General features: G+C 37.9%; 2 protein-coding genes across 8 annotated transcripts in view; one reads left to right on the top strand and one right to left on the bottom strand.

Moving 5' to 3' along the window:
- plb1 (phospholipase B1) overlaps positions 1-22,109 on the top strand; it is a 25,230-nt gene extending 3,121 nt beyond the window's left edge. Inside the window, exons 11-27 of one of the 4 annotated variants that reach the window (XM_081717501.1) lie at positions 297-368; positions 497-574; positions 1,249-1,309; positions 1,429-1,487; positions 6,691-6,758; positions 6,961-7,004; positions 7,224-7,326; positions 8,310-8,361; positions 8,835-8,915; positions 9,107-9,172; positions 9,287-9,381; positions 9,890-9,971; positions 10,125-10,229; positions 10,316-10,411; positions 10,735-10,809; positions 11,228-12,149; positions 15,505-15,636. In XM_081717501.1, coding sequence (XP_081573627.1) covers positions 297-368; positions 497-574; positions 1,249-1,309; positions 1,429-1,487; positions 6,691-6,758; positions 6,961-7,004; positions 7,224-7,326; positions 8,310-8,361; positions 8,835-8,915; positions 9,107-9,172; positions 9,287-9,381; positions 9,890-9,971; positions 10,125-10,229; positions 10,316-10,411; positions 10,735-10,809; positions 11,228-11,497 — 1,407 coding nt within the window. In that variant the 3' untranslated portion in view covers positions 11,498-12,149; positions 15,505-15,636. Of the gene's footprint in view, positions 1-296; positions 369-496; positions 575-1,248; positions 1,310-1,428; positions 1,488-6,338; positions 6,442-6,690; positions 6,759-6,960; positions 7,005-7,223; positions 7,327-8,309; positions 8,362-8,834; positions 8,916-9,106; positions 9,173-9,286; positions 9,382-9,889; positions 9,972-10,124; positions 10,230-10,315; positions 10,412-10,734; positions 10,810-11,227; positions 12,150-15,504; positions 15,637-17,779; positions 18,011-18,381; positions 18,487-19,522; positions 19,595-19,781; positions 19,934-20,063; positions 20,199-20,306 lie in introns of those variants that run through there. The other 3 variants (XM_081717502.1, XM_081717503.1, XM_027001656.3) reach the window with 3 other exon arrangements.
- Positions 22,107-26,259, bottom strand: bpnt1 (bisphosphate nucleotidase 1). Of its 4 annotated transcripts, none has more exons than XM_027001657.3 (10): positions 26,119-26,259; positions 25,353-25,474; positions 24,958-25,062; positions 24,767-24,874; positions 24,626-24,674; positions 23,952-24,017; positions 23,695-23,786; positions 23,410-23,607; positions 23,218-23,323; positions 22,107-23,086 (listed from the first exon to the last, which is right to left on the bottom strand). In XM_027001657.3, the coding sequence occupies exons 2-10, from the start codon at positions 25,470-25,472 to the stop codon at positions 22,935-22,937; spliced, it is 996 nt and encodes a 331-aa protein (XP_026857458.1). In that variant the 5' UTR covers positions 25,473-25,474; positions 26,119-26,259; the 3' UTR covers positions 22,107-22,934. The 4 variants fall into 4 exon arrangements, with proteins under 4 accessions (XP_026857458.1, XP_026857459.1, XP_026857460.1 ...); XM_027001658.3 differs by having other exon boundaries at positions 26,032-26,176; XM_027001659.3 differs by lacking the exon at positions 26,119-26,259 and adding an exon at positions 25,919-26,017.

Below are 26,259 nucleotides of genomic sequence, written 5' to 3'. Positions count from 1 at the left end.
TGCTTTTACAGACATACAGCAGAGTGGACAGTCTGGATCTGCCTGGACTCAACTGGCTTTTACCAGCTGCTTAAGCATAAAACTAAATTTATGATTTTGTGTTGGCAGCCCTTATACTTCAGTGCAAAAAGGTGTTCATGTACAACTTCACTAGACAGAACTTTTTGAAGTTGTGACATTGTCATCTAATGGCTTTATACATTTAAAATGTTTTGTTTTTTGGTACAGTTAAACTGCTTTGTCAATTGCTAGTTAAATTGCTAGTTAATTGCTGTCTCTGCCACTCTCCTCTTTAGCTGGAACCTCTAGGTAACAAGACCAAATCCCAAGATTTTTCTGCAGATGTCTTTGTTAAATGTCCATCAGAGGTAAAACTGTCTCATAAATTAGTGTTGAACTATAATGCTGTTATGCAGATTTAAATGATCATTAACCAGTGTTGTGGTATTTAAGACCATTGTCTTAATAGTATGCCAATTGATTTGTATTCTTCTAGGCCACTCCCTTTGTTCACACCTATGATAACAGCAATTATACTTATTCAAAGCCAACACCAACACCACCACCCATTCTGGTATGGAAAAAATGTTGTGCATGAGACAAAAATGAAGAGTTTATATGTGAAAAACACTCCCCTTAAAGCAGATGTATCCAATCCTTTCACCCCTAGGAGGCGCTTTTCAGTTTGTGGAGAACTTGGACTGTGCCTCCTTCATCTAAAACAAGCTTGTCATTATTCAAACTACTACAGCAGTCCATTTTCGAAAATTTGACCTGCTGCTAACTGATTAACTTATTGCAATATTTCTCATGTGACACTAATTTTGACCATATATTATTAGAAAAAATAAAATAATCCAATATTATCAAGAATTACTATGAAAAATTATGAAATTACAGGTTACAATATTAAAAAAAAAAGTCTTATGATGAGTCATTTAAATATTTTGCAATTTTTCATCTTATCCCTCAACCACACCCACCTGCAATTCTTATGTGCCCAAGGAGGGCCCATTCCGTTTGAATGCATCTGCTTTACCCAAATGGGAGGTGTGATCCAGTGATGTGGTTCTGGTTGTCTGAGGGATATTCTAGTCTAAGCAAGGTCCTTTTGATCATTTTTCTATTCAGTTCATTCCATCCTATTAACTTAGTTTATAAACACAGACTTGAGTGTGAGTAATCAAATCATGGAATTCAATAAGACAGACCTAATTGATAAACTATAATGACCTACTTCTCCCTCAGAATTGGGGTAGTGACTTCTCCTGCATGGACACTGCACCATCCAGTAGTGTTCCCACTTCAGGTAAGACAGGCAGGCAGAGATGAAAGAGTGAATGATATACTGGTAGTACATGCAGCTCTTTGAACTGCTTTACTTATTACTCGGATTTACACAGCACTGTTTTGTTTTCACTGTTTCAGTTCATAAGTTGCGGCCTGCTGACATCAAGGTGGTGGCGGCGCTTGGGGACTCTATGACTGTAAGAAGAGCTATAGTAGTTTCTGTACAGAGCACCACAATTCATTGTATAATACAAGCAGTTCATCTTAGTTACAACACACAGTAAAGCATCGATGTGCTTTGCTTTGATAATATATAAGAACAAGGTCTGGTTCTTATCACTAGACCTATGGACATGCTAATCAACTCTTATCTGTCTACATTTAGACATTTGTCTAGGGATTCAGAAGTACCTTATCTAATATTTTACTAGTTTATCTCGCTGTGGATATCAGGTACTGTTTTTGACACATTTTCCCTAGATATTGATATGTTTTAACTTAAAGACACCAGACAAGAAGTGGTTATGTGTAAGAGATATAATAGACCATTACTATTATTCAGTTTTATATGACTGTCACACAAGTGCAATGATAAAGTATTTGAAGTTGAATAGAGACCGTTAGGCATACATGAGTGCTGAATCTAAATCATTGAATTGATATAGTACTCTTTATATATAATAGTCATTGCATATATATAGCACACTTACTCAGGGCTGGGTAGTAACACGCTACATTTACTCTGTTACACTTACCTAAGTAACTTTTTGAACAATTGTACTTTTAAAAGTTTTTTTTTTTTAAAGAGGGTACTTTTAAAAGCGGATATCCTCTTACTCAAGTACATTTGCGAGGTCAAAAATTTAGCGTTGCTTTTACTCCGTTATATTCATCAATGTTCATCCAGTTACATTTTAAAATAATATTTACATTTTGTATATCACCACCTGTCAACTTTGGGAGGGTTAGTGAAATCCCTGAAGATGATCTCTAAGTGTCACCGCTTTCCTTCACTAAGTTAGACAACTGGACAGGAGACTGACAGAATGAACAGCAAAAAGGCACATTTTCTGGGTGGGACTCAAATGACGTTTATGACAAGTAGCTTGCAGTATATCCTTTTCTTTAGGGCTCACATATTTGTGTGTGAAATTGGTGCTCTCCCCTAATGTGCATTATGAAAGTAAAGTGTGGCCAGATATCAGTGATATTCTGAGAAAAAAAAATTGGTTAGCTAGCTGCTTAGCTGTAAACTACATGCAACAGAAAAATAAATGCAGCAGCTGAACTGAACTCATGGTGTGCAGCAATACACGCCCCACCTTGAAGCACATTTTCAAGATTATAAAGGTTTGAAGGTTCTAAAAATTAAGGCACACAGTTGTTAGCTAGGCAATGTATAATATCTAGCTAGCAGCTGGTCTAACTGATCGCCTAATTTCAATGTAAATATAACGAACAGTAAAATGTCTAGTAAGTTGCCTTTGGCAAAATCTTGGAATATTCCTACAAACTATTCTAATCACAAGTGATCACCAAAACCAATACAGTGCTTGTGCCTTATATTTAGTTGATATGAAAAACCTCATCTTAAACATAACACAAACTAAGTAGGACAAAGACTCACAGTGAAGAAAAACAGCTGTTTATTATGTATCATTGCACGCTGACTCCCAATATGTTTTCAGAATTTTTTTCCAATATTTTTACATCTACATGTATGACATATATTAGACGTGATCTACCAAAGCTTTTAACTGTCTACTTAGACAGAAAAAATAGTTTACCATCCATTATACTCACATATTGTTATGTACAGTAGGCCTATGGAAAATCGGTACCAAGGAAAGTGGAGCCCCTCTGTGTTGGCAGACTACTACTGGACACTGAAGAGGGATGCTCCTGAGTCGAAATATTGGCGAAATTCATACACTTGTACAACACTTATTTGTGAATACGTAATATATACTTATTGTAAATTTCTCTTAAAAACCATGCCTGATAGATATATCTTTAAAATAGATTTGTGTGTGTGTCTGTGTCTGTGTGTCTGTGTGTGTAGTTGCCTGGTGTTATTAAATGAGTTCCACTGAAGTCACTCGCTACTTGAGGTGTATTTTTAACAGATACTTTCTTAATTTTACTTAAGTAATAGTTTAAATAACTACTTTGAATTATTACTTTAGTCATTATTATTTTAAAGAAAGAGCACTTTTATTTGTCCAGTTTTACATGACTACAGTTTTTGGCTACTCGACTCATCTCTGTACTTACTCCAGCAGAGTACAGTGTAATAATTAATCAGGTTGTGTGACTGATATTGTGCTGAGTAGCCATATGTTTGTGGCATTGTTGCTATTCTTCTTTAACATTTACATTTACAGCATTTAGTTGAATGTAAATGTAAATAAAAAGCTATTGTTCTTCTTCTTCTTCTTCTTCTTCTTCTTCTTCTTCTTCTTCTTATTATTATTATTATTATTATTATTATTATTATTAACAGTAATAATAATATTAAGTAGAAGAAGTTCCATTTGTATAGCACCTTTAACAAAGAGTCTATCTAGTAAAATGTTGTGATCTTTAGTGTCAAATGCTGCAATCAGATCAAGAAATATAAGCAAACCCTGGTCAAAAGCCAAGAACAGGCCATTAACTACTTTAATTAGTACTGTCTCCATACTATAATTAGGCCTAAACCCTGAATGAATGACTTCATGTATCTGGTTCAGATATGAGCTTAACTGCTGAGCTACAGCTTCTTTTTTTTTTCACAGCTGACATGGGTCAAAGTTAGATTTTTTTTTTATATGTGGTCTGATTACTGCTAATTTGAATGATTTAGGAACATAGCAAATATTCATGGTGGGCAGTGAATCTAGAATCTAATGGAGGATTTTGAGTGCTAGATCAGAGATCTGGCTCTTGGATAGGTGTAAAGGATTCTAGAGTGCTTTTTGGCTTGGTTGTTTTGATCTCTAAGTAGCTGCCCGATGTCACGTTAATACTCAATGTTGCTATTCTTCTTTTACATTTACATTTACTGCATTTAGCTGAATGTAAATGTAAATAAAAAGCTATTCTTTTTTTCTTATTCTTTTTTTCTTCTTCTTCTTCTTGTTATTATTAACAGTAATAATAATATTAAGCAGAAGAAGTTCCATTTGTATAGCACCTTTAACAAAACCAGCAATGTTTTACAATAGGCACAAAAAATACTTTGTACTATGTTAATGACTGTTCTGTTTTTGGTTTAGTGTGATAGTGTTAATAGCATTGTGATGTGTGACTACATGACCATTAAATCAACTCAAATCAAATTTATTTACATAGCGCTTTTTACAAATATCCAAGTCTAAGCCCCCACTAAGCAAGCCAAGGGCGACAGTGGCAAGGAAAAACTCCCTAGAGCATGAGGAAAAAACCTTGAGAGGAACCATGACTGAAAGGGGGGCCTATAACATGACAGCATCATAATATCCCCGTTTACCCTAACTCTCAATGCCCATGGACCCCCAGATCCACACCTTTAACTAAGATGGGAAGTGGTTAATAAAATGGCTGACTGTATGTCTTAAATATTTAGATTGTGTCTGAGTCTTGAACATTTTCAGGACACTTATTCCATATTGTGGGAGCTTTATGGGAAAAGGCTCTGCCCCCTGTGGTAGATTTTCTTATTCTTGGTACGAGTAAAGCGCCTGCACCTTTTGATTTAAGCAGACGTGGTAGACCATAATGCACTAGGAGTTCTCTGTGGTATTGTGCGGTAAGACCATTCAGTGCTTTGTAGGTCATTAGAAGTATTTTATAACCAATACAAAGTTTTACTGGGAGCCAATGTAAAGTAGCTAAGATAGGAGTGGTGTAATCAAATCTTCTAATTCTAGTAGGAACTCTGGCTGTTGCATTTTGAATTAGCTGGAACTTGTTTAGGCACTTAATGGTACAGCCCGATAGTAAGGCATTATAGTAGTCCAATTTTGAAGTGATAAATACATGGACTAGCTTTTCTGCATAATGTGAGGAGAGCATGTTCCTAATCTTTGAAATGTTCCTGAGATGGAGAAAGGTGGTCCTAGAAATATTATTTACATGACCTTCAACCAAGAGACTGGGATCCATAATAACTCCAAGATCTTTAACTGTTAGAGAAGATGTGAGTGGGAGACCATTGAGGTTCATTGAGTAATTAGAGGGCGAGGACCTAGCTGTGTCTGGGCCTAATAGAAGCACCCCTGTTTTGTCAGAATAAAGTAAGAGAAGGTTCCTCAAGTGTCTGGTGTCTTTTATGCATTCTTCAATAATATATTAAATAAATAATAGTATTAACGAAAGTATTAACTAAATGATATAATAACTAAGATAATATATTCTGAGTATCATCAGTGTAGCAGAGGAAACTAGCACAGTGTTTACTTATAATGTCACCTAGATGTAGCATATATAAAGAAAAAAGCAAAGATCCTAGAACAGATCCTTGTGGGACACCATAGCTAACCTTGTATGCTGAGAAGTCTCCATTTACCTTAACAAACTGGTACTTATTAAATATTATTTTTAGTAATCTTTGACCGGCGAAGGCGTATATTGTTAGCTCCTACGTGAATAACTATCTTAGAGAACCTATGCTTCCCTAAGACATTAAGATTACCTGCAATGTCCAGTGCCCTGGCCCCCAATATACAGCTAACTACTGCTGCTGGCATCCCTAAAGGCCTAGCTAATTTCACAGGTCGCAAAATAAAGTCCCCTATAACCAAAGCTCTTTCAATAGGCTTCTCAGCGGGTGGCTCACTGAGTGGGGCAAACCTGTTGGACACGCGAATTGGGGATGTGTGGTGCTCCTGTGGGCGAGCTGAAGCTTGGCTATTTTGCCGTAATGTCACCCATTTGCCCCGCTGCAAGGGCTGTAGTGCTGGTCTGGAGGGCTTGCTAACTTCCCCTAAGGCATCCAGAGCGTGCACTTCTAGTTCCTCTATAAGTGTAACACTTTCTAAGGTCTGGATGCGCACTTCTACCACTAGAATCTTCTCCGTCAGACTAGCAATTAATCTACACTTCTCACAGATAAAACTATCACTAACGACAAACGAAGAATAGCTAAACATGTTGCACTCTGCACACTGAAGGAGAATGGAAGCGGCCACGGTAGAAAAAGAAAAATGTTAACTTTATTTATGTTTTTGGTGGTTCTTTGGATGTAGTTTTTGATGATAAAGTAGTTTTCTATGTCTAGAGGAAGTTGCCGGTTTCCAGTTAGAGCAGTAAGGGTTAGTATGCTGAAATAGTGGTGTTGGCGTGAAACAGTGACGTTGTAATACAGTGACATTATTAATGATATTGTGCTGTGTTTTTGTGATATTGTGTTAGTAACATTATGCTGCATGTCATTCCCAGACTGGTCTTGGAGCAAAGTCACAACACTACTTTCAACTCAGTACAGAATATAAAGGGGTTTCCTGGAGGTAATGATCCACCCACAGACATCCACAAAACTATCAAAACTGTGGATTCTAATTTATATAATTGAAGAACAGTTGTGGTTATATACTATGCTATTCACATAAGAATGTGATTTAATTGCGTTGGTTTCAGAAACACATGCCTGTGCACAACGCACAGTATATATTCATATATAAAATTCAATCCCCATGTTTGTATTTGCAGTATTGGGGGCGATATGTCTTTAAACACCACTACAACTCTGCCCAGTGAGTCTGTTTGTCTCTCTCTCTCTCTCTCTCCCTCTCTCTCTCACACACACACACAGACACACACATACAGTTATCAGTTATCTCGCTTCTTTGTTAATTCAAACACTACAGACTCAAAACAATTTGTTAAAGCTTAACTTTTTTTTATCTGTTAATGAAAATCAAAAGATAAATATAATCCAAATCTGATCTAAAGACTCATTGTGCACTTTTTAGACATCCTGAGGAAGTTTAACCCATCTCTTCAGGGCATATCCAAGGGCCAGGGCTTACTAGCACAGAAGGGCTTCAACATGGCTATGTCTGGTGCCAAATCCCTGTGAGTTCTCTTATCTTTTGATATCTTCTTTACTGTCATGCACTGCACTGCTCTAATATACCTGATGATTCATCAGGTAATTATCACACATTATCTTTCTCTGACCAGTCATGTGTGTAAGACCTGTAAGAACACAAAATGCATGAAGCACAGGAGGTTTTCAGGACTGAACCAGCACCACTTGTGGTGGATAATTGAGCCATTGCAATGAAACGCCATACATATCCATATACATTTCTACTGCATTCTACTAAGCAAAACAATAATATAAAACATTATTGCAAATTTTAAATGCCAGCATTAATGAACTAAAGTAAGTCTAAATAAAGCATATTTAGTATTTTAATGTAATTGTAATGTAAAGGTTGTACAAAATCAATACCTAAAGTAACAAAAAGGGGAAATGGCTGATATGTTTTTTTTTGTTGCAAGGGCTCAATTTTAGAGTCAAATTTGTTCAGTCACACCATTAATTTATTTATTAGATAAATAAATGTGAATCTGACATATATTTTTATCAGATCTTCCTAAGGGGAATTAGGACAACATTGGAAGTATGCAAGTTTACATAAATATGTAGAATAGTTGTTGGAAAGAGATAAGCATTAAACATCACATCTCTGATATTAGAACAGAGGCTATTAATAGCAGGGCATTCATATAATGTATATAATGTTATACATGATGTTTGTAGAGAAAGTCTGACTTTGTGTGAATAATAATAAATTCTTAAGGGCTTATAGGATTTCATGAAAGATCATGTGCAAGATTATATGGGTGTCAACAGAGCTCTGAAAACACTCAAAATGCCAGAGCCCGGGTTGTTTCAGTGATGATGATAATAATACACTATACATTGTTTAGATGGCTGGTGTCTGTGTTGGCTCCATAAAAAAAAAAAATTGTCTGCCTGTAATCATAAACTCAGACTATCCAAATATCCTTTTCTAACCATGCCACCCAACCACCCCAACTTCTTTCAGTGATCTTCCAGGGCAAGTCAGCGCACTTATTCAGGCTTTACAGTCCAGTCAGGTAAGAATACATTTGATCATTCAGTGTTCAGTTTTAAAATACTAGATTTTAGATTTTATTTTCTAAATTTTAAAATACAATTATCTTTTTTGTTAAATGAGTGAGTTCTGAAAATTAACCCGGATAGCATTATAACCAGTTGCATTCAATCAATTCATACCACTTGAATTTTCTTCCACTGTATTACACTTGTATCTGATCAGTCCTTGGAAGCTTGTTCTAATGTTACTTGTAACAAAACTGACTCCATTATCAGCAGTATCCTGGCATGGTACTGAGCCGCAGTTGTAGGTCACATATGTTTAGGTATAAATAATGTGAATATAAATGAAGTCCATTTCCATTATGTTTCAATATCTGGTTATCCTTTGCATAATGTTAACTTGTAAATGTTTTTGTAATTAAAATCTTCCTGTGGATTTTTAGCATTTTATTTAAACTGTTTGTTTAATCATTTGCCTTTTCTTTTCCAGACTGTGAATTTCCAAATAGACTGGAAACTAATTACCTTGCTTATTGGTGGCAATGATATATGCCAATATTGTTTGGACCAGGTATACCTATATTCAATTTCTGTGAATATAAATAACTTATTTATTGATCTGACCTGGATAACTTTGATTATCTCTGGTTAACTGCTGTAAGTCAGACTGATTTATTTATTTTGGTGGTTGTGGTTTCCCATGTATTAGGCTCAATCATTCAGCCCTTATTCATTCACTCTTTTATTGCTTCATTTGCACAGAATAACCTCTCACCACAAAACTACAGGCATCATTTAACGGAGGCCCTGGATCTACTTTATAAAGAGGTTAGCGGAAGTGAGCAAAATACTGTGGTAACTGTACATCACACGGTAATGAATAAATACTATTAAATTATCTATTTAAAAGAAACTGCCATCTGTTTCTTCCTTTGAAATCAGGTACCTCGGGTCCTGGTGAACATTATTGCTGTTCCACAGATCAATGGGTTGAGGAAGCTCAAGAGCAGCTCTTTACCCTGCAACATGATTCCCAGGTTTTACACACCAGTGTTTCAGGATTATTTTTAAATAATTGTTTTCCTAAAGAAGTGTTTCTCAACTACAGCCCAGGAGACCTCCTTGTACTACAGTTTCATGTTTTTCCTCACAGTTCTACTAATGAAGGGGTTGTTAATTACCTGATTGCTCTGGGCTGTTTATTATACAACAGGTTAAAAGGTGCACTGTGCACTACAGGGGGCTTTATAACTGCAGTTGGTAAAGGTCAGATGCATTTATTTTTGTGTGTGTTTCAATTGCTTTCTGTTGGGTTCTTGATATTATGGCCTTGGTCTGGAGAATGTCGAAGGCCATAAAAAGAAGTCTGAGAGCCTTCTCTTTGCACAGATCTTAGCTTTTAACAAGTCCATATTATAATGTATCTAGATGGTCTTAACCTTGGAATCTTTAAAGTGGTTTTGGTCTAGGTACTGACATCAGTACAACTAATGGCCTAGAGTATGTCTTGGTCTGAACCTAAAGGGTTGTGCCTGTTCTTCTCAGACAGAAGTGTCCATGCCTTATAATCCCAGATGACAACTCTTTGGAGCTGACAAAGCTAAAGCTAATTAATCTTGAATATCAGGTACAAAATACAGAATGTGCAACACTGATGTGTTTTATATTTGTGTACATGTGTGGGTAAACCAATTTTTGTTTATTTTTTATCCCAAGATACAGAGATAGTCTTCTAACCATATACATTTTTCATTCTGTCTCTCAATGTCCTGTCTTTTAGACTGTGACAGAGCAGCTGATATCTAGTGGACGTTATGATGGCCGTGAAGATTTTACAGTTGTGCTTCAGCCTTATCTTCAAAACACAGTATTGCCTCTCTCTAAAGTGAGTGTGCATTCTTATCTCTGACAGCATGTTACTCTTAACTTTAGTGGTGGAATAAGTACACTAACACCTTTTATACTTTCTAGGATGGAAATCTTGACTTGAGTTATTTTACAGTAGACTGTTTGCATTTAAGTGAGCGGGCACACTCTGAGATGGCCATTGCCCTCTGGAATAACATGGTAATGGCAATCACACACACAAACACACCAGATCTAGAATCTTTGTCTTGTAACTTTGATGTCTTGGTCCTGAAACCTTTTAACGACATAAAACCTTTGTGGGGGCAAAGATCGCCTTGGTCCGCATCTTATTCCTGCATATAGTTTCAAGCTTCTAGGGTTTCCTTGGCTGTGACCTTGGCAACATAAAACAAGTTTTGTAGATTTTGCTGTTTGTCTTAAGGGTTGTGGTCCAACAACTCTGACAGACCTGCTGCACGTATCATTTATCCCCATTTTGCAACCAAAGATTAAACAAACATGTTTCTTTCATTTTCTTTCAGCTGGAGCCAGTAGGGAAGAAGCAGGCCTTCAACAATTTTACATATGATCGCACAAAGATCCAGTGCCCCTCAGAGGTGAGTGAGATCTAGCATCACAACACACCTGAAAATCAAATACAATGTGTAATGCAATGTGGAACTATGTTAACTACAGAAAAGAGAGTAAGAAGTAGAAGTAAACAATAAAAGTAAAGAAAGAAGGTACTCTGGGGTATCCAATTCTAATCTTAGAAGGCCACAGTCAAGAAAAATCTGATGTACCACATGACAAAACCTGCTAATTACCTGACAAGCTGAATCAGGTGTACTTGAGCAGCAAAACCACCAAAGGCCTGGAATTTTAAAAGATTCCTTTTTAATATAATTGAAAATAGTACAATGTGAACTATGCATAACTATGGAAAACAGAAGAAGTAAATTGATTGATTTGTTCTAAATTAATCTGTAAATTAATTTGAATAATTTTTACTAATTTGACCGTCTTCTTTATCAGACTGAACCATTCATTTACACCAAGATGAATAGTCTCCCCAACTTCAGCACCACTTCAGAGCCAGCACCAGATACCAGCCCGATACCTACCACCCAACAATCTCTTTGCCCCTCCACAATACCCATATGGGTGCCAGTGGTCCTAGCGGTCACTGGTTTACTTCTTGGATGGGGTATCACATGGCTTTTCCTGTGGAGGCGTTTCAGGAAGATGAAAATTGAAGAGAAACCTCGAGAGGAAAAAGCAGAGATGAAAGGAACTAACTTTTAGAACTGATATGTAGATCTATAACCTATAGGCTGACACTGACTTTGGGAAACATACGTATTGGAATATCAAGCAAACGTTCAGTTCAGCATTAAAGCAATCGGTGCATATGGTTATGATGTACATTGTCATTCCCTGTGATATGATATACATGTCACAGGGAGACAAATGCACCACCTGCACAAAACCTTCCGAGTTCAAAAATAGTTTCGTGACTGACCATGGTAACAAGCCAGTAGGGCTTGTGTGTATTTGTTAGGAAATACTTAAAAACGCACAATACCAGATTTAGAATAATTATAATTTGATCATAAAGGCAACTTGTCTTAATAGCTTAGCTATGCAGGCTAATTTATGATATTTTATATGATCTATTTTTCAGACCATTGTAAAGTACATTGTTATTATTTTGTTTCTCAAAAACATAACTGTATATGACTGTAAATTACCCTGCTTGTTCCTATGATCAGCAACTGATCAATTAATCAACATAAGTAATGCAGTTTGAATGACGTTCAGTCGCTATTTTCCTTTCGTGTGTCGTGTGCGCCCTCTATGCGGGACCTAAAGAATCAAGTACACCGGGTTTTGGTTTGTAAGAAAATGGCGGAAGGGGAACTCAATGTTGACAGCCTCATCTCAAGACTACTAGAAGGTAGCTACAATGATAGCTTTTCTTCATGGCTTTACGTAATAGTATTTTACAGCTGGAAGGTGCTCATGTATTTCATTATTGTTAATTCGTCTGACACTGCATTTGGTATCACTCATCGATCTAACATTACAGTAATGAAACATTAAAAACAGCTTGTCAATGTGGCTAATGATAGCTATCGTAGCTAGCTAGTTAACGTAGCTAGGTTAGCTAGTTGGTTATTCGAACAGAGACAGCTAACCTAGCTAGGTACCGCTACCTTTTTCTGCGAAGGTAAATGCCTGTAATCACTCACAGTGTATTCAGACAGTTAGCTAGCTAACTACGAGTTACAGGTTAGCTAGAAATGGAAGCTGTTACACAGGCCATGTTTTTTAAAAGTAACTCGCTATGGTCACGCCTCCTGACCAATCTTATTAGCTGGTTTAGTTAACTAACCTAGCTACGCTACGATAGAGTTAGCTAGGATATCCAAGTTGGCTACTAAACTTGGGGACTTGGGTAACTCCATAGTTATATACCTTGCTACTTAGCTGGCTTAGATAATTTTTCAGCTAGCCAACTGTGCGTATTTAACTGTTAAATTAGGCCATATAGTACCAGTTATCGTTAATGTTTCTGAAACGTTAGGTTCATGCCAGCCTGGGTTTGCTTGAGCTTCCCTCCTGTTAGATGTTTAGAATTGACACTATGCTGGACTTCACATATTATAGCTATACATTCTGTGTACATTTTGACTAAGCAGTGCTGACAGTTTTCTAACTGAAATAAGTCGTAATGTTGGCTATTTCTATCAGTACCTGCTACATTGTTTATCTTAATCATTGTGTGTTGCGTGTGACAGTTAACGTTAGCTAACCTTTTGCGTAACCGCTACTTAACTAGCTGTCCTGGATAAGCCTCCAAAGAACGTCTCCTTTGCTGGCTTGGCAAACCACATATAAACACATCGTTGTTAAAACGTTGATTGCTTCACGTTTGTTTATTTGTCCCTTACCCTGAATGACCAATATTTTCTGGAATTGAACTACACTATAGAGCAAGGCTGCAAAATGTTGAAGCACATAGGACATACTGCAAGGTTCGAAAAAAACAGCACAAGAAGTATGTGTTTGGGTTTCATGAATTGTTTCCATGGCCTAGCAACTGCACACAAGCCTGAGACCACTATGTATAATGCCACATGTCAGCTGTACTGGTGTAAAGCATGCTGTTACTGGAAAAGTGGAAATGTGTTCTCTGGACTGTTGAATCACCCTTCATTATCTGGCAGTCTGATAGAAGAACCAGAATTTGGCAGATGCCAATGAAATGCTACACATACGAATGCACCTGTGCACAAAGTGAGGTACATAGACATGATTTTTGAGTTTGGTGGAGAGAAACTCTATTAGCCTGCACAGAGCCATGACCTCAACCCCACTGAATACTTTGGGATGAATTATAATGTTGACTGCAAATTAGGCCTTTCCATCCAATATCAATGCCTGACCTGACAAACACTCATTTGTCTGATTGGGCACAACTTATCACAGGCACACACTACAAAATCTTGTGGAAAGCCTTTCCAGTAGAGTGGAAGCTGTTGCAAAAGGGGTGGTGGCAACTTCATACTAATGCCCATGGTTTTGGAATGGGATGTCAAACAAGTTCATATACGTGTTATGACCAGGTGTCCATATACTTTTAACTATATACTGTAGCAGAGCCTGCATACCCTAGCGGTGTGTATCTGGCAACTTATCTCATCTTCTGCTTTTGATCAAGGACCTTAAGGTTCCCTATAGGCACTGTGAATGTTACTGTTTGAATTGTGGTTAAGGTCTAAAAATCAGCTTGTATGTTTAATAGCAGCAAAACATCTTGTGTTCATAACAACAAAAACAATACTGACATTTTGTTACACTAGGGCACAATTTTGCATTCTTTTGTGATACCAATACTGAAAAAACCTGTACTACAATTAATGAACAGTAAGGCTGCACAATATGGACAAAAAAAAACTATATGGTTTATTCCATTTTGTGCATGCAACCAGCCACAGCTATAAATAGGCAGAATGTGATACTCTGGGAGTCTGTGAGAGAAGTGAAAGGACTGAAGGTTGATCAAGAAGAGATGCTTGATTGAGGGAGTACAGGGGCCTCACATTGAACAATACTTGTTATGGAATTGTTCAAATCAGTCGGCAGAAAGTCGGTGGCAAATTGAATATATGGTGTCTGTAGTTGGCTGCCCATATCAAAGTAGAGAGGCTAGAGACGACTATGAATAAGTCTATAAGGAAGTGCCTAGGGATGCTATGATAAGTAGTGCGGCGTTATATGCGAGAGGTGTGTAAATGTGCTACGGCAAGATGATTTTGTTAGGGTTTAAGGATGTGGTGGTAAAAGTGGCTTTGACAGTCACAAAAGCTGGGAGAATGTGGAATCCCTGAGAGGCAGTACAGTTAGTTAAGAGAGCAATGGCATATAGGGATGTGGTAGAGCAGGTGCAAAGGGGGAAGGCAGGGCTTGGGTCAGGTGATTCATGGAAAACATTTTGTAAAGAAACATAATGAGAGAAGGCTAATGATTTACTAGTTTTTTGTGAGCAAGAAGAGGAAACATAGCATGCAACAGCAGCCTCGGAAGGAAAATGGACAATGGCTCAGATAAGGGAATTCAGTGAATTGTAGAATCACCTCGGAAGAGCTTCAGGATGTGAATCACATAATAATTTTGTTTGGTGACAGATGTGAGAGAACATGGGTAGCAGACTAGTAGATAGGTGCTAAAGGATTTGTAGCTCATTCTGCTCATTAACTGTGTATGGCCCTAGTCACAAAAGGTGGCCTGTATGGATTTGCCATGTTAAGGAATGTTTGTGAGGTAGTGGATTCTTAGAGGTGTATTGTGAGTGAAGGGAATGGGCTCAGTCCTATGTGAAACTGTAATGGTTTGGCACAGGATATTTGCCATCTTATCCTGTATATTATTATAGTTATGCTGCTATGTATTGTAATTGTGATGTATCTTAAAATGTATTAAAAATACATTGGTACGATATGCTTGTTGCCTGGCCTGGAACATCTAATATTGGTGAGGATGTTCATAGAAGACAATAAAAATGTTATGAATGGTTAGAGGGCTTAATTGCATAATGCAGCCTTCTGCAATGTCAGTACTGAAAATGCCAGCATTATTGTATTTTATATTAACCAACCCCCCTTTATGTAGCGCTTGTTTAGGATTTATGAGAGGCAAAGAGATTTAGTAGTGTACTTTACATAGGCTGTGAATGGGTGAACATGACTGTGCAATCTAGACCCTTGCAGCTTTACTTGTGTAAGTCTGAATAACTTTCTTTAATCCAGTGCGGGGATGCAGGCCAGGGAAGATAGTCCAAATGACGGAGGCGGAGGTACGTGGGCTGTGCATCAAATCTCGGGAGATCTTCCTCAGTCAGCCTATCCTCCTGGAGCTTGAGGCCCCTCTCAAGATCTGCGGTCAGTACAATAAAATGCTTTGTATGTTTAACATATAGTCCCATCTCTCAATGTCTATTTCATTTTCCCCCGCATTCTAATCACTTCACTTAATTTAGTGCACTTGTACTGACATTGGTCCCAAAATTAGATGATAGATATGTTAGAATCTTTTAAGAGCCATGTTGTAGCCATAATTCAAATTATGTATGGTAGAAAATATACTCAAAAAAGTGTAACCATGTCAGTAAACCTTCATTCTTGCTCACCCCAGATGTATCGAGTGAGGAATAAAATGTAGTTTCTCTAGGACACAGAGACAAGAGAAAAGTGACTGGATGCAGTAGTTATAAAAATAGATGTGAGAGTGGAGCTGAGATGCCAGGAATTATCTAGAATAATATGAAAAAGAAGTAGTAGCTTAAAGATGTAGGGAACCATTATAAAATAATTAAGAAAGGAGTTAAAGTAATTGTATGATCATCTAGAATGTTGTTCTAATCAATAAGCAAATTAAAAAGCAAAATAAAAAATATAAAGCACTGCTCAAAAACCAACAAAACTGGCTCAATCTTCAGTGGTTATATTTAATATGTATAAGTTATATAAATAGTCCAATGAACACACTTGACTCAGCCTATTACACTATTTAATGTAGGGCTAAATTGCTTGCACAAGCATGGAGAATCAGAGTAACATAAGATGGACTTTGGGATTGTATTCATAGGATACACTTTTTATGTGGATACACTTGTTGCACTCTTAATCATTGATAATGTAGAAATGAAAATGTGTTTTTAGAATTTTAAAAATGAATTTAAAATCAAAAACTGAAATTTCCTTTTCACAAAAGTATTCAAAATCTGCTGTGGCACTTCAAATTGTGATCAGGTGCATCCTGTTTGCTTAAGATATCCTTGAGATGTGACTAGAACTAAATTGGAGTCCACCTATTGCAGTTTGAATTGGCTGGGTGCAGTTTTTTGAAAGACACACTTCTACACCCACAGAATTTATAGGGCCTTATAAATTAAACAGAATCTTATAAGGGACTACAATTTTCACTACATTTTTAGGACAAAAACCTGGGTGTAGCATTAATTTGCTGAAACGTGGTGGTGGCCATTTCATGCTATGTAGTTGATAGTCGCCAGTAGCAAAAGGGAGAATGATTACAGTTGAGAGACAGATAAATGCAGTGAAATACAGAAGCATTCTTAAAGAAAGTCTACTTCAGAGCAGACACAACCTCAAAATGGATCGACCGTTCACCAGAGTGAGGTGAATGTTCACCATGCAGCATTACAGTGACTTGATGCAAAAGGTCTCTGAAAGGCCCTGTGGACGTATAGATGGCAGTTCACAGACGCTCGCCATCCAGTTTGATGGAGCTTGAGAGGTTCTGCCGTGAGGAATGGGATAAACTACCCAAATCCAGGTATGCAAATCCTGAAGAGACACATCCAAGAAAAGTTGCAGCTGTAATTGCTGTCAAACGGATTTACATAAAGTATTGAATAAAGAGTCTGAATACTTTTTGGAATAAGAGATTTCAGTTTTGGATTTTTTGAAAGTCTCAAACACTTTTTAACTTGATCGTTATGATTGATTAAATGTAGGTTGATGGGTAAAATGACAATTCTATTAATTCAAAATCATATCCACAAAACAATAAAGGGTGCAAAAAGTAAAGGGATCTGAATACTTTCTGAAACCCTGTAGACTGTGTGCCCAGAAGGGCAAAATTAACCAAATTAGCAAGAAAACACATTTATGTTCTCTGTGTCCTTAAATATCAAAACATTAGAAAATGCACAATTTACAATATTGCTAATTTTCCAGACTTTTCTGTAAGTCCATGAGCCTTACATGTAGAATATGTGTGCAAAACGATAGTTTCTCACCCACAAATGAGCTGAATGTCATATCGACCGATCTGTCCATTCATGCGTCCATCAACCTGCTGTTGCAAAAACACAATTGCATTCTCTCCACTTTTTCTTGAAAATATTATTCTAAATGACACATGAACAACATGATTCTTGGCTGTGAGCTAAATGTACATGGCTCATATGGCAATGTGTGGAGCTTGAGTATAAGGACGAGGCTTGGACTTCAGTAGTTGCTGGGTCCCTGATATACTGCTTTGTCCTCCCATCTCTAGGTGATATCCATGGCCAGTACACGGACTTGTTGCGGCTCTTTGAGTATGGAGGCTTCCCTCCTGAGGCCAACTACCTCTTCCTAGGGGACTATGTGGACCGAGGGAAACAGTCTCTAGAAACCATCTGCCTCCTGTTGGCCTACAAGATCAAATACCCAGAGAACTTTTTCCTCCTGCGTGGCAACCATGAGTGTGCCTCCATCAACCGCATCTATGGCTTCTATGACGAGTGTGAGTGATGTGTAGAAACTTAGGCTTGTGGAAATGGCTGCATCTGTTTAGCTAGTGGTCACTGTTTAGTTGGTGGTGGAGTTTATTTCCAGCAAGTTACATTTTGGCAGTTTATGAGATGACTGACAATTGAAATCAACTTTGAAAATGCTAAAGCACAGTACTGAGTGAGACTGAGTTGGCATGTCTTTTTTTGGTTGTTGTTGTTGTTGTTTGTTTTTCCTGCTAATAGCTGCCTTAATAGCTGTCTGTCACTCAGTAGATCAGGGAATTCTGTATGGCCTATTTCCATGTAGGACTATTTCACTTCTCAGCTTCTTACAATAAGTTGCTGTTTTACTGACCTGCTGTTTCTCTTCTGGATCCCTCAGGCAAACGTAGGTTTAACATAAAGTTATGGAAGACTTTCACTGACTGCTTCAACTGTCTGCCTATTGCTGCGATTATTGATGAAAAGATTTTCTGCTGTCATGGAGGTTTGTAGCATGGAAACATGTCAGTGTGACCTAGACATTACATCAGTTTCTCCTCTTGCATAAAATCTCCTATCTCCATCCCTTCCCAGTGAAAATGGGAATCTGTAATACTAAATTATATGCAGAAAATTAATGCATGTGCCAGTCTGATATCCTAAGGAGACTGTTTGTTTGTGTTAGACTGAAGCATGTGTAGTACATGCTTGAGGTAGTACATGCTGAGATGCATAAACAAAATTTATACTTCTTTGAAGTTCTTGTGCTCAACAGAAATGTCTGTAAAAATATTGAATTTAAAAGTACTCATTTGCAGACTTGGAAAAGCATGGAAATTCAAATAATATTTAAAAAATATAGACTCAGCATCTCAAGATTTCAAGTCCACTTCACAGGAAGAACATAGCGTAGTTAGACATCATGGTACAGTTAACAACCTTTAGAGAAAGCAAAGAAAATGTACATAAAAAGGCGTCTGGGATTGGGTAGAATCACAAAAAGGTCTGCAATGTCTTTACATGGAAAGCTAATATGGTTATACTGGATCAGCTGCTTCTCTGAATTTTATTCCAACCATTTCAGTGACACTCCAGAATTAAGTGATGTCATGTTCAAGTGCTCTTATATTGTCTTTCAGACTCATTTAACAAACCATAGTTATACTTTAAAACATAATGAAGAAACTTGTAAATTGTTTGTAATAATATTTCTATAGCATATTGTTATGTTTAGTAATGGTTGTTTAGTATTAACCACATTTTGTGCCATTACACTGTCCTACTACCCAAAATAAAGTGCCCTGCTTCACCTGCAGGCATTAAAGGGAGGGGTGGGGATCACTGTTTTTGGGAGTAACCATATTGATTCTGTTTTTTTAATTAACAGTGAATAATAGAAATCATTTCAGAATAGTTTCATGACAGTTAACTGTGGCCTTAAAAGGGTCTAATATCAATGCAAGCCAACCCTGGAGTACAGAAACCACCATGCTGATTAGTTATTTAACAGTTTCTCTGTTGGTTTTTCTCTCCCTCTCCAGGTCTCTCTCCTGATCTTCAGTCTATGGAGCAAATCCGCCGTATCATGCGGCCTACTGATGTCCCTGATACAGGTACAAGAACCCCCCCCCCAAACAAATGAAATAAAAATAATATGCAGTATTATACTTGTATTCAGCTAGTTTTCAGTGTGAAGTGAGACGTTTCTTTTAATGAGGAATAACAGGAGCTTGAGGGAATAGAAATATGTGATGTATGCCTGTGTTGGCATAGTTGATCAAAAGGCCTTTGTGTTGTCAGGCCTGCTGTGTGACCTACTGTGGTCAGATCCCGACAAAGATGTGCAGGGCTGGGGTGAGAACGACAGAGGCGTGTCTTTCACTTTTGGGGCTGATGTGGTCAGCAAGTTTCTCAACCGCCATGACCTGGATCTCATCTGCAGGGCTCATCAGGTACACTTGTGAGGTGGCATTTTGGCTCTTAACTACAGATTCCCCGCCCCATTCTGTGAGCTGCTGCTTCAGTGCTGTGGATGACTTATGAAATCCCTATGCTAGTTTTTAACAACGCTGCTGATTGCAGGTGGTGGAAGATGGGTATGAGTTCTTCGCTAAACGTCAGCTGGTGACTCTGTTCTCTGCCCCTAACTACTGCGGGGAATTTGACAACGCTGGTGGCATGATGAGTGTGGATGAATCTCTTATGTGCTCCTTTCAGGTAAACAAAGGGGCGCATGCACACATACACTACACACACTCTGCATTCCTGGTAGTTACTCCCAATCTTCTTCCTGAATAATCAATGCCGTGTAAACCTACTACCCAGATTTTGAAGCCGTCGGAGAAAAAGGCGAAGTATCAGTATGGCGGCGTGAACTCGGGGCGCCCCGTCACCCCACCTCGCAATGCTCCGGCCCCTAAGAAGAGGTGAAAGGTTTTCCTTTCTCCTGTACATCTTCATTAAAGACAACTAGACCTTTCCCACGTCGCCTACAGCAAGCCCTTCAACCCCAAGCCACTACTTTACTTGTGTATATACTTTCTTTCTTTCTTTCTTTTTTGCTATATCTAATGTTCTGTTCTTTGCTTGTTTGTTGGTGTTTCTATTAATTGATAAAAAGGAAACAACTGTGGTTATTCAATACAGTGAGACACGTTGGTTATCCCACGCTATATTACACGGTACTGCAATGTCAGACAAATAGTTAAAGTGTATGTGTTTAAATGTGAGCAAAATAAGTGCACTGATGGGCATGTGTTTTGGACTTTTTGCACATAAACCACATCTTGCAAACTGTTACTGTGCCAGTACGCCACTCAAACTTTTGCTCAGATGTCCTGCATTTATAACAGGACTGGAAAACTTATGTTGGTTTATTCTGCGAGACACAAGAATGTAACTTTATTGAGACCGCAAGAAATTTATCGAATGTCTTCACAGGTGCAAACTTTGCAAATACAAATACATGTTTTTATCAATAAACAATCAAGAAGAAAAAAATAAGAGGTAAAAAAAAAAAAAAAACCTAAATAACTTTGAGGATTCCTAATAACTACACACTTGTAATTTATTACCAGTTGGTGAACCCAAGGTTTTTTTCAATCAGTCATTGAGAAAACACTTCCATTTCCAAGTACTAAGTGTAATAGGATAATGTTGTTTAACTGTGTACCAGTGTTTGATATAGACAGTGTTTTAAAAGGCAGAGGAAGATGGAGAAGAAATCATCTTGCCCTGATCTGTAGATTTGGACCCACATTTAACTAGTGTGAACAACTGTAGGTAAAAGCTCATATAGTGTAAATATTCACAGCATCATTATTCTCATTATACACAAGCCATACTGAAGACTTTCTGGAGCAGTATTGGGTACCATGCACATTGCTGGATTCATATTTAACCTGTTAAAAAAGTGCCATAACTCTACTCACATATTACACTGGCTGCAGATGCTTCGAATAATTCCTAATCAGTCATTTCTGGAATAATCAAGGTCACAGAGTGGGATACAGTAAACAATAGGGCCATAATGTATGTCTTATCTTAGTGTGTCTGGGATTAAATTTTACTTAAAATGTATAAATACAGTATGTGTATCTCAGAGGTCAGCTTTGGGTGTACTCATATTTGAATTAAATTTGCACATTTCCCAAATGTAAAAGTGTACTGAACAGTTGTAATGTGTGAGCTTTTCACCTTTGGCTAATTTGTCTCCACTGGTCACTTTATTAGCACAGATGAAGGCAGCAATAGAAGCCTTGTGTGCAACAGTAATGCCTTACACTGCTACTCAGTTCTGCCACCAGTGTTCTCAAATTATTTTGCTTGTATTTCAATTAACATGAATAGATTGAATAGATGTGCAAATTAATTTATATTCTGGCCTCTGAATGATGAACTCTGCAAATAGTGTGCTGTTTTAATGCTCTGGTAAGGGTGAAATTTTTTCTTCAGGATTTTTGATGCTTATTAGAACTTTCACTAATTGGCTTTGCCTAGATTTTGCAAGATGAACTTTTTGACCTGCTACCAAAAGTCTGGAAATATTAGTGTTTTCAAATCACTTTTAAGATTTGTACCAGTTTGTTTCAGACTCCTTGAATGAAATAAACAGACTAGTGGAAATAATTTTCTCATCTGAACTTCAGATGCCATTTTTTAAAAATTTTCCCCTCTAAGAAGCAAACACGATCACGACTTGTACCACTTACTAACATAGCACTTGATAAATGCTAATCAACAAAGGACACAATTACATTTTTTTTAAATAGAAAGAAATCCACTGAATGTGATTTACATAATTTTTAAACATGTCTGAATAAGTATTGCATAAACATTTGTTTAGCAACAGATATGACTACAAATTTATCACATGTTGGCATTATATGAACTCATTTCAGTTGTAAAGAAAATATGTCTTAATCTGGACATGGGATGCCATTTTCATCAATGTGACCAGCAAAATTATACAGGTCTGTTACAACTACGTTCAGGTATAACTTTGGTCATTCAATGAAATTGATAAACAAACGGGGGGGGGCGGCAATCAATGTCATGTACAAACTGGGACTTGTTTTACTGACAGCAAGGTGTGGGAAGGTTACATCTGTCACCACTAGGATGAGTGCAGCACTCATCTCAAACAAGCTTATTTCATATGACTTATTCTAAATCAAAATGCACAACTGCATAAATGGAATTTGACAACACTAAGTAGAATCTTTAGCAGACAGGTCAGGGAAATCATTAAATCCAAACATATGTGGAATTAAAGATAGTTGGAATGCAAAACATGGCAAATGTGACAAAATTGAAATAAAATGCAAAAATGTAAATCACATACCCATTACCATTGCTTCACAAAGTTTAGTAACTTTTACTTAGTATGGAAAATTGTTTTCACATATAGTGACTAATCACAAGGCACTAAGATTCCATAAGCCTGATAACTCCTTAATCAGAGGAAAGGGCCTGCAGAACAGACAGAGGCACCCTGCTAACATAATACTGGTGATTCCGCAGTGTTGCCAACACACCAGCCGAGTTCATGTGCTTCACATCTGCACTGTATTGGTAGTTGTTCCCATGCATGTCAGTTAGTTTTCCTGCAGAGTGAGAAAAAAGGCAGAGAAAAGTCAATGGCCCAGAAATTAAATTTCCCACTATTTTGCTCTCCACTGCATCAAACTTTTTTTTTTGGGGGGGCGGGGGGCTTGAGAACAACTATGATCGTTACCGCCAACAGCATGCAGAATTGCCTCGGGTGCGCAGGTGTCCCACTTTTTACAGCCTGGGCTTGCAAAGACATAGGCTGATGCCTTACCCTCCACCAGCTGAATGATCTTTCAGAACAAATCGCAGGAATTAACATTCTGATCCCATAAGTACACATGGACCCTCCCCAAACGTACACTACTGCATCACTTACCTTATTCCCAGCGCCTCCTACTCGGATCACATGATGAGGATCCATTGCTTGGACAGCTTCTGTCACAACTTTATTGCTGTGGGAGCGTGTGGTGGTGATGATCCTTTTCCCTTCTGGCACCTCCTGGAGTTGGAAGCCGAAAGCACCTAAACCCAACATTCCCCACAACGTTCTGCCCAAAGTGGCATCTGCACCCACCTAGAATAACAAATTGGGGAGGAAAACTTACATTTTACATGGTCGATACTGATGCTTTCGAGAAAAGAAGATTTTTAATGGCCTAACCTGGTAGTTGTAGAAGGGTTGGTTGATTACTCCAGCGATGGCTTTTCCTTTATAAGCAATGCCTATCAGCACAGTCACATGATCCAAGAGCCCTGTGATCAGACACAACACACTTCTCTCAGCTAAAGAAATACATTTAAGATGAGGAATGGCACATTTTATTTTGATTGGACTTTTTAGATTGCTAAGATGTTTCATGAAGAGGAACACATGTAGATAAGGTATTGTCCTTGCTGGCTTCCCTCATGTCACCATACGGGTAGGGGTTCTGTGGGGCTTGAGCAGCTTCTTAATGACAACTGGGCTGTCCAGTAACCTTGCAGCTACAGCAGACAGAGAAAAAGAAAGGAGGGGACAGTGGAGAAAGGATGACCGTAGGAGAGCAGTAGGCGCAGTACTGGAAAAACCCTGCTCTTCTGTCCATTTGGAATTAAGAATACACTGCCAGCAACACACCCAGGAAAAATGAGGAAGTAAAGAGAAGTCGAGTTTAAAGATAATGGATGAATGGTGCAGTGAAATTAAAACAGCTCCTCCAGCAAACGAAGCAGCATCCCATCTAATCATAATTCAGGTTGTTAAGCAAATAACAGGAAATTGGTAAGCAGCCAAGTACAACATATCCTAAGATCTTTATAGTTTGCCATGTTAAGGCAATAGATCTGTAATCTTCAGTCACCTAAGCTTCAGAAAGATTTTTTTTTTCCCTTGTAGATATAATACAGGACGTTTTCCAAACTACTGGTATTATATAATATGATATAAACATTCATCATACATTTTAAGCCTATACCACTGATTGGAAATTTCAAGTCATTAAACAGTGAAATTAAAAAACAGCTTTTATCTGAGACGTATGAACAGTGCTGAATGAAGATTTTGGTCCTGAGGTCACATGTTACAAGGACAACCTGATCCAATGGTCTCTTACCTTCAGTGTATTCTTTAGTGCCATCTAGAGGATCAACCCACACAACAAGCTGGAAAACAGGATGCAGTGATCAATTGGGAAAAACATGCATTTTATTTACTGCAACATTTAATTGTTGTTGGGTTGTTTTGTTTTTTTTACCTCCTCTTCCTTCAAATTGGAGTACTCATCTGGACATGGCTTTTGCAGTATTGCATCATACTGACTGATCTCAATCAGGTCCTCTTCTACTGCCTCTGATGGCAAATCCTGTAAGAAATATAAATTGTTTGTAGTACTGTGATCTGTGAGCAATGTGAGCACCTTCTATTGTATGAGACTAGGCTGCATACCTCCTCCCCAATTATTGTGATTCTGGGAAAATTCTGTGACAGGGAAGCACATATACTCTTCTGAACAAGTCGGTCAGCAAGTGTCTGTAGGTCATTAACACCTGTCTGAGATGAGTAAAATGTAGACCAGAGAAAAGGGAGCGGAGATGATGTCGAAATGCTATTAACACAGTACTCAGTTATCCTGATAATTTTTAGAACAACATAGAGAAACGGTTATACAAATAAAACAGCCGATCTGATATTGTATGTCTTAGGAAACCACTTTAATGTACAAATTCTACATCCATTTAAATAAGTCATCTTTTAATTTATAGGAGTTATCGGCAAACCTATGTTGTAAGCCGTGCTTTTTACACAGATTCTTACGAGTATGGACGCCCAACCTGTCCCACCTTTTCAACGATTCCCAGATCTCCACTGTAAAGGACTTTCCTCACGATTGTCCCTGCCTTCTCTGCTACAGCATACGCTGAAGCCAGAAGCCGCATCACCACCACAGGGCTGCTTGCCATTGCTGATGTAAACAGAAAATCAAGAAATCTTAGCTGCACTTGAATCTAACAACTTAAAAGGTCAATTATCCAAGAAGTGGAAGAGAACCACACAGTTAGCTAGTTAACTTTGACAAATAATTAGCTAGAGTGCAGAAAGCTGTAAAGACTACAATGAATTATATGTACGTGTATTCACGGGGTGTTCGTAATGAAATGCATTAGTAGAATGTAGCCAGCTAGCTTTGTTTGGCTTTACAGCCCGAACCTTGCCCTAGGTATTTTCTCATCGCCCGCTGTTAACGTCAACCTTGAAGCTCACGTCAAGTACCAACACTAATCAATTACGGCTGCAATTTTTAAATTAGATGTTACTCATCAGTTAACATAACATAAAAACAAAACACGTCCAAGGAGTGTCTACGGTTATGTTAACCAATATGATAAATGGCAAGCTACCTACTTACCTATGTTAGCTATTCATTAAGTACATGCTATGCTATGATAGGGTATCTGTCCTGTCCTAGCTAGCTAACTAGCTAACATAACTATACACCGAGTGTAGGCTGCGTTAACTCACAAATCCTTTGCAGACAGCTGCTAGCTAGCCAACTGGTACAAGGTTTTAAGTCTAGGAAATGTAAAAAATAATGTTCAACGGTGTTACCAGGATTGCAGCATGCTATGGTGTCAAAAGGGATGTCCCTTGCTGCCAGTGGAAAGTGGAAACGAGAAAGCGACAATCAAGGTCTCAGCGCCCGACATGTTCTGTAGGTCTCGCTCAGGTTTGTATGGTTCCCAGGAGCCC

This window comes from Electrophorus electricus, chromosome 7 (genome assembly GCF_041902795.1).
Source record: "Electrophorus electricus isolate QZ-2024a chromosome 7, ASM4190279v1, whole genome shotgun sequence".
NCBI classification, from domain to species: domain Eukaryota; kingdom Metazoa; phylum Chordata; class Actinopteri; order Gymnotiformes; family Gymnotidae; genus Electrophorus; species Electrophorus electricus.
This window is presented reverse-complemented; position numbering and strand designations above follow the sequence as displayed.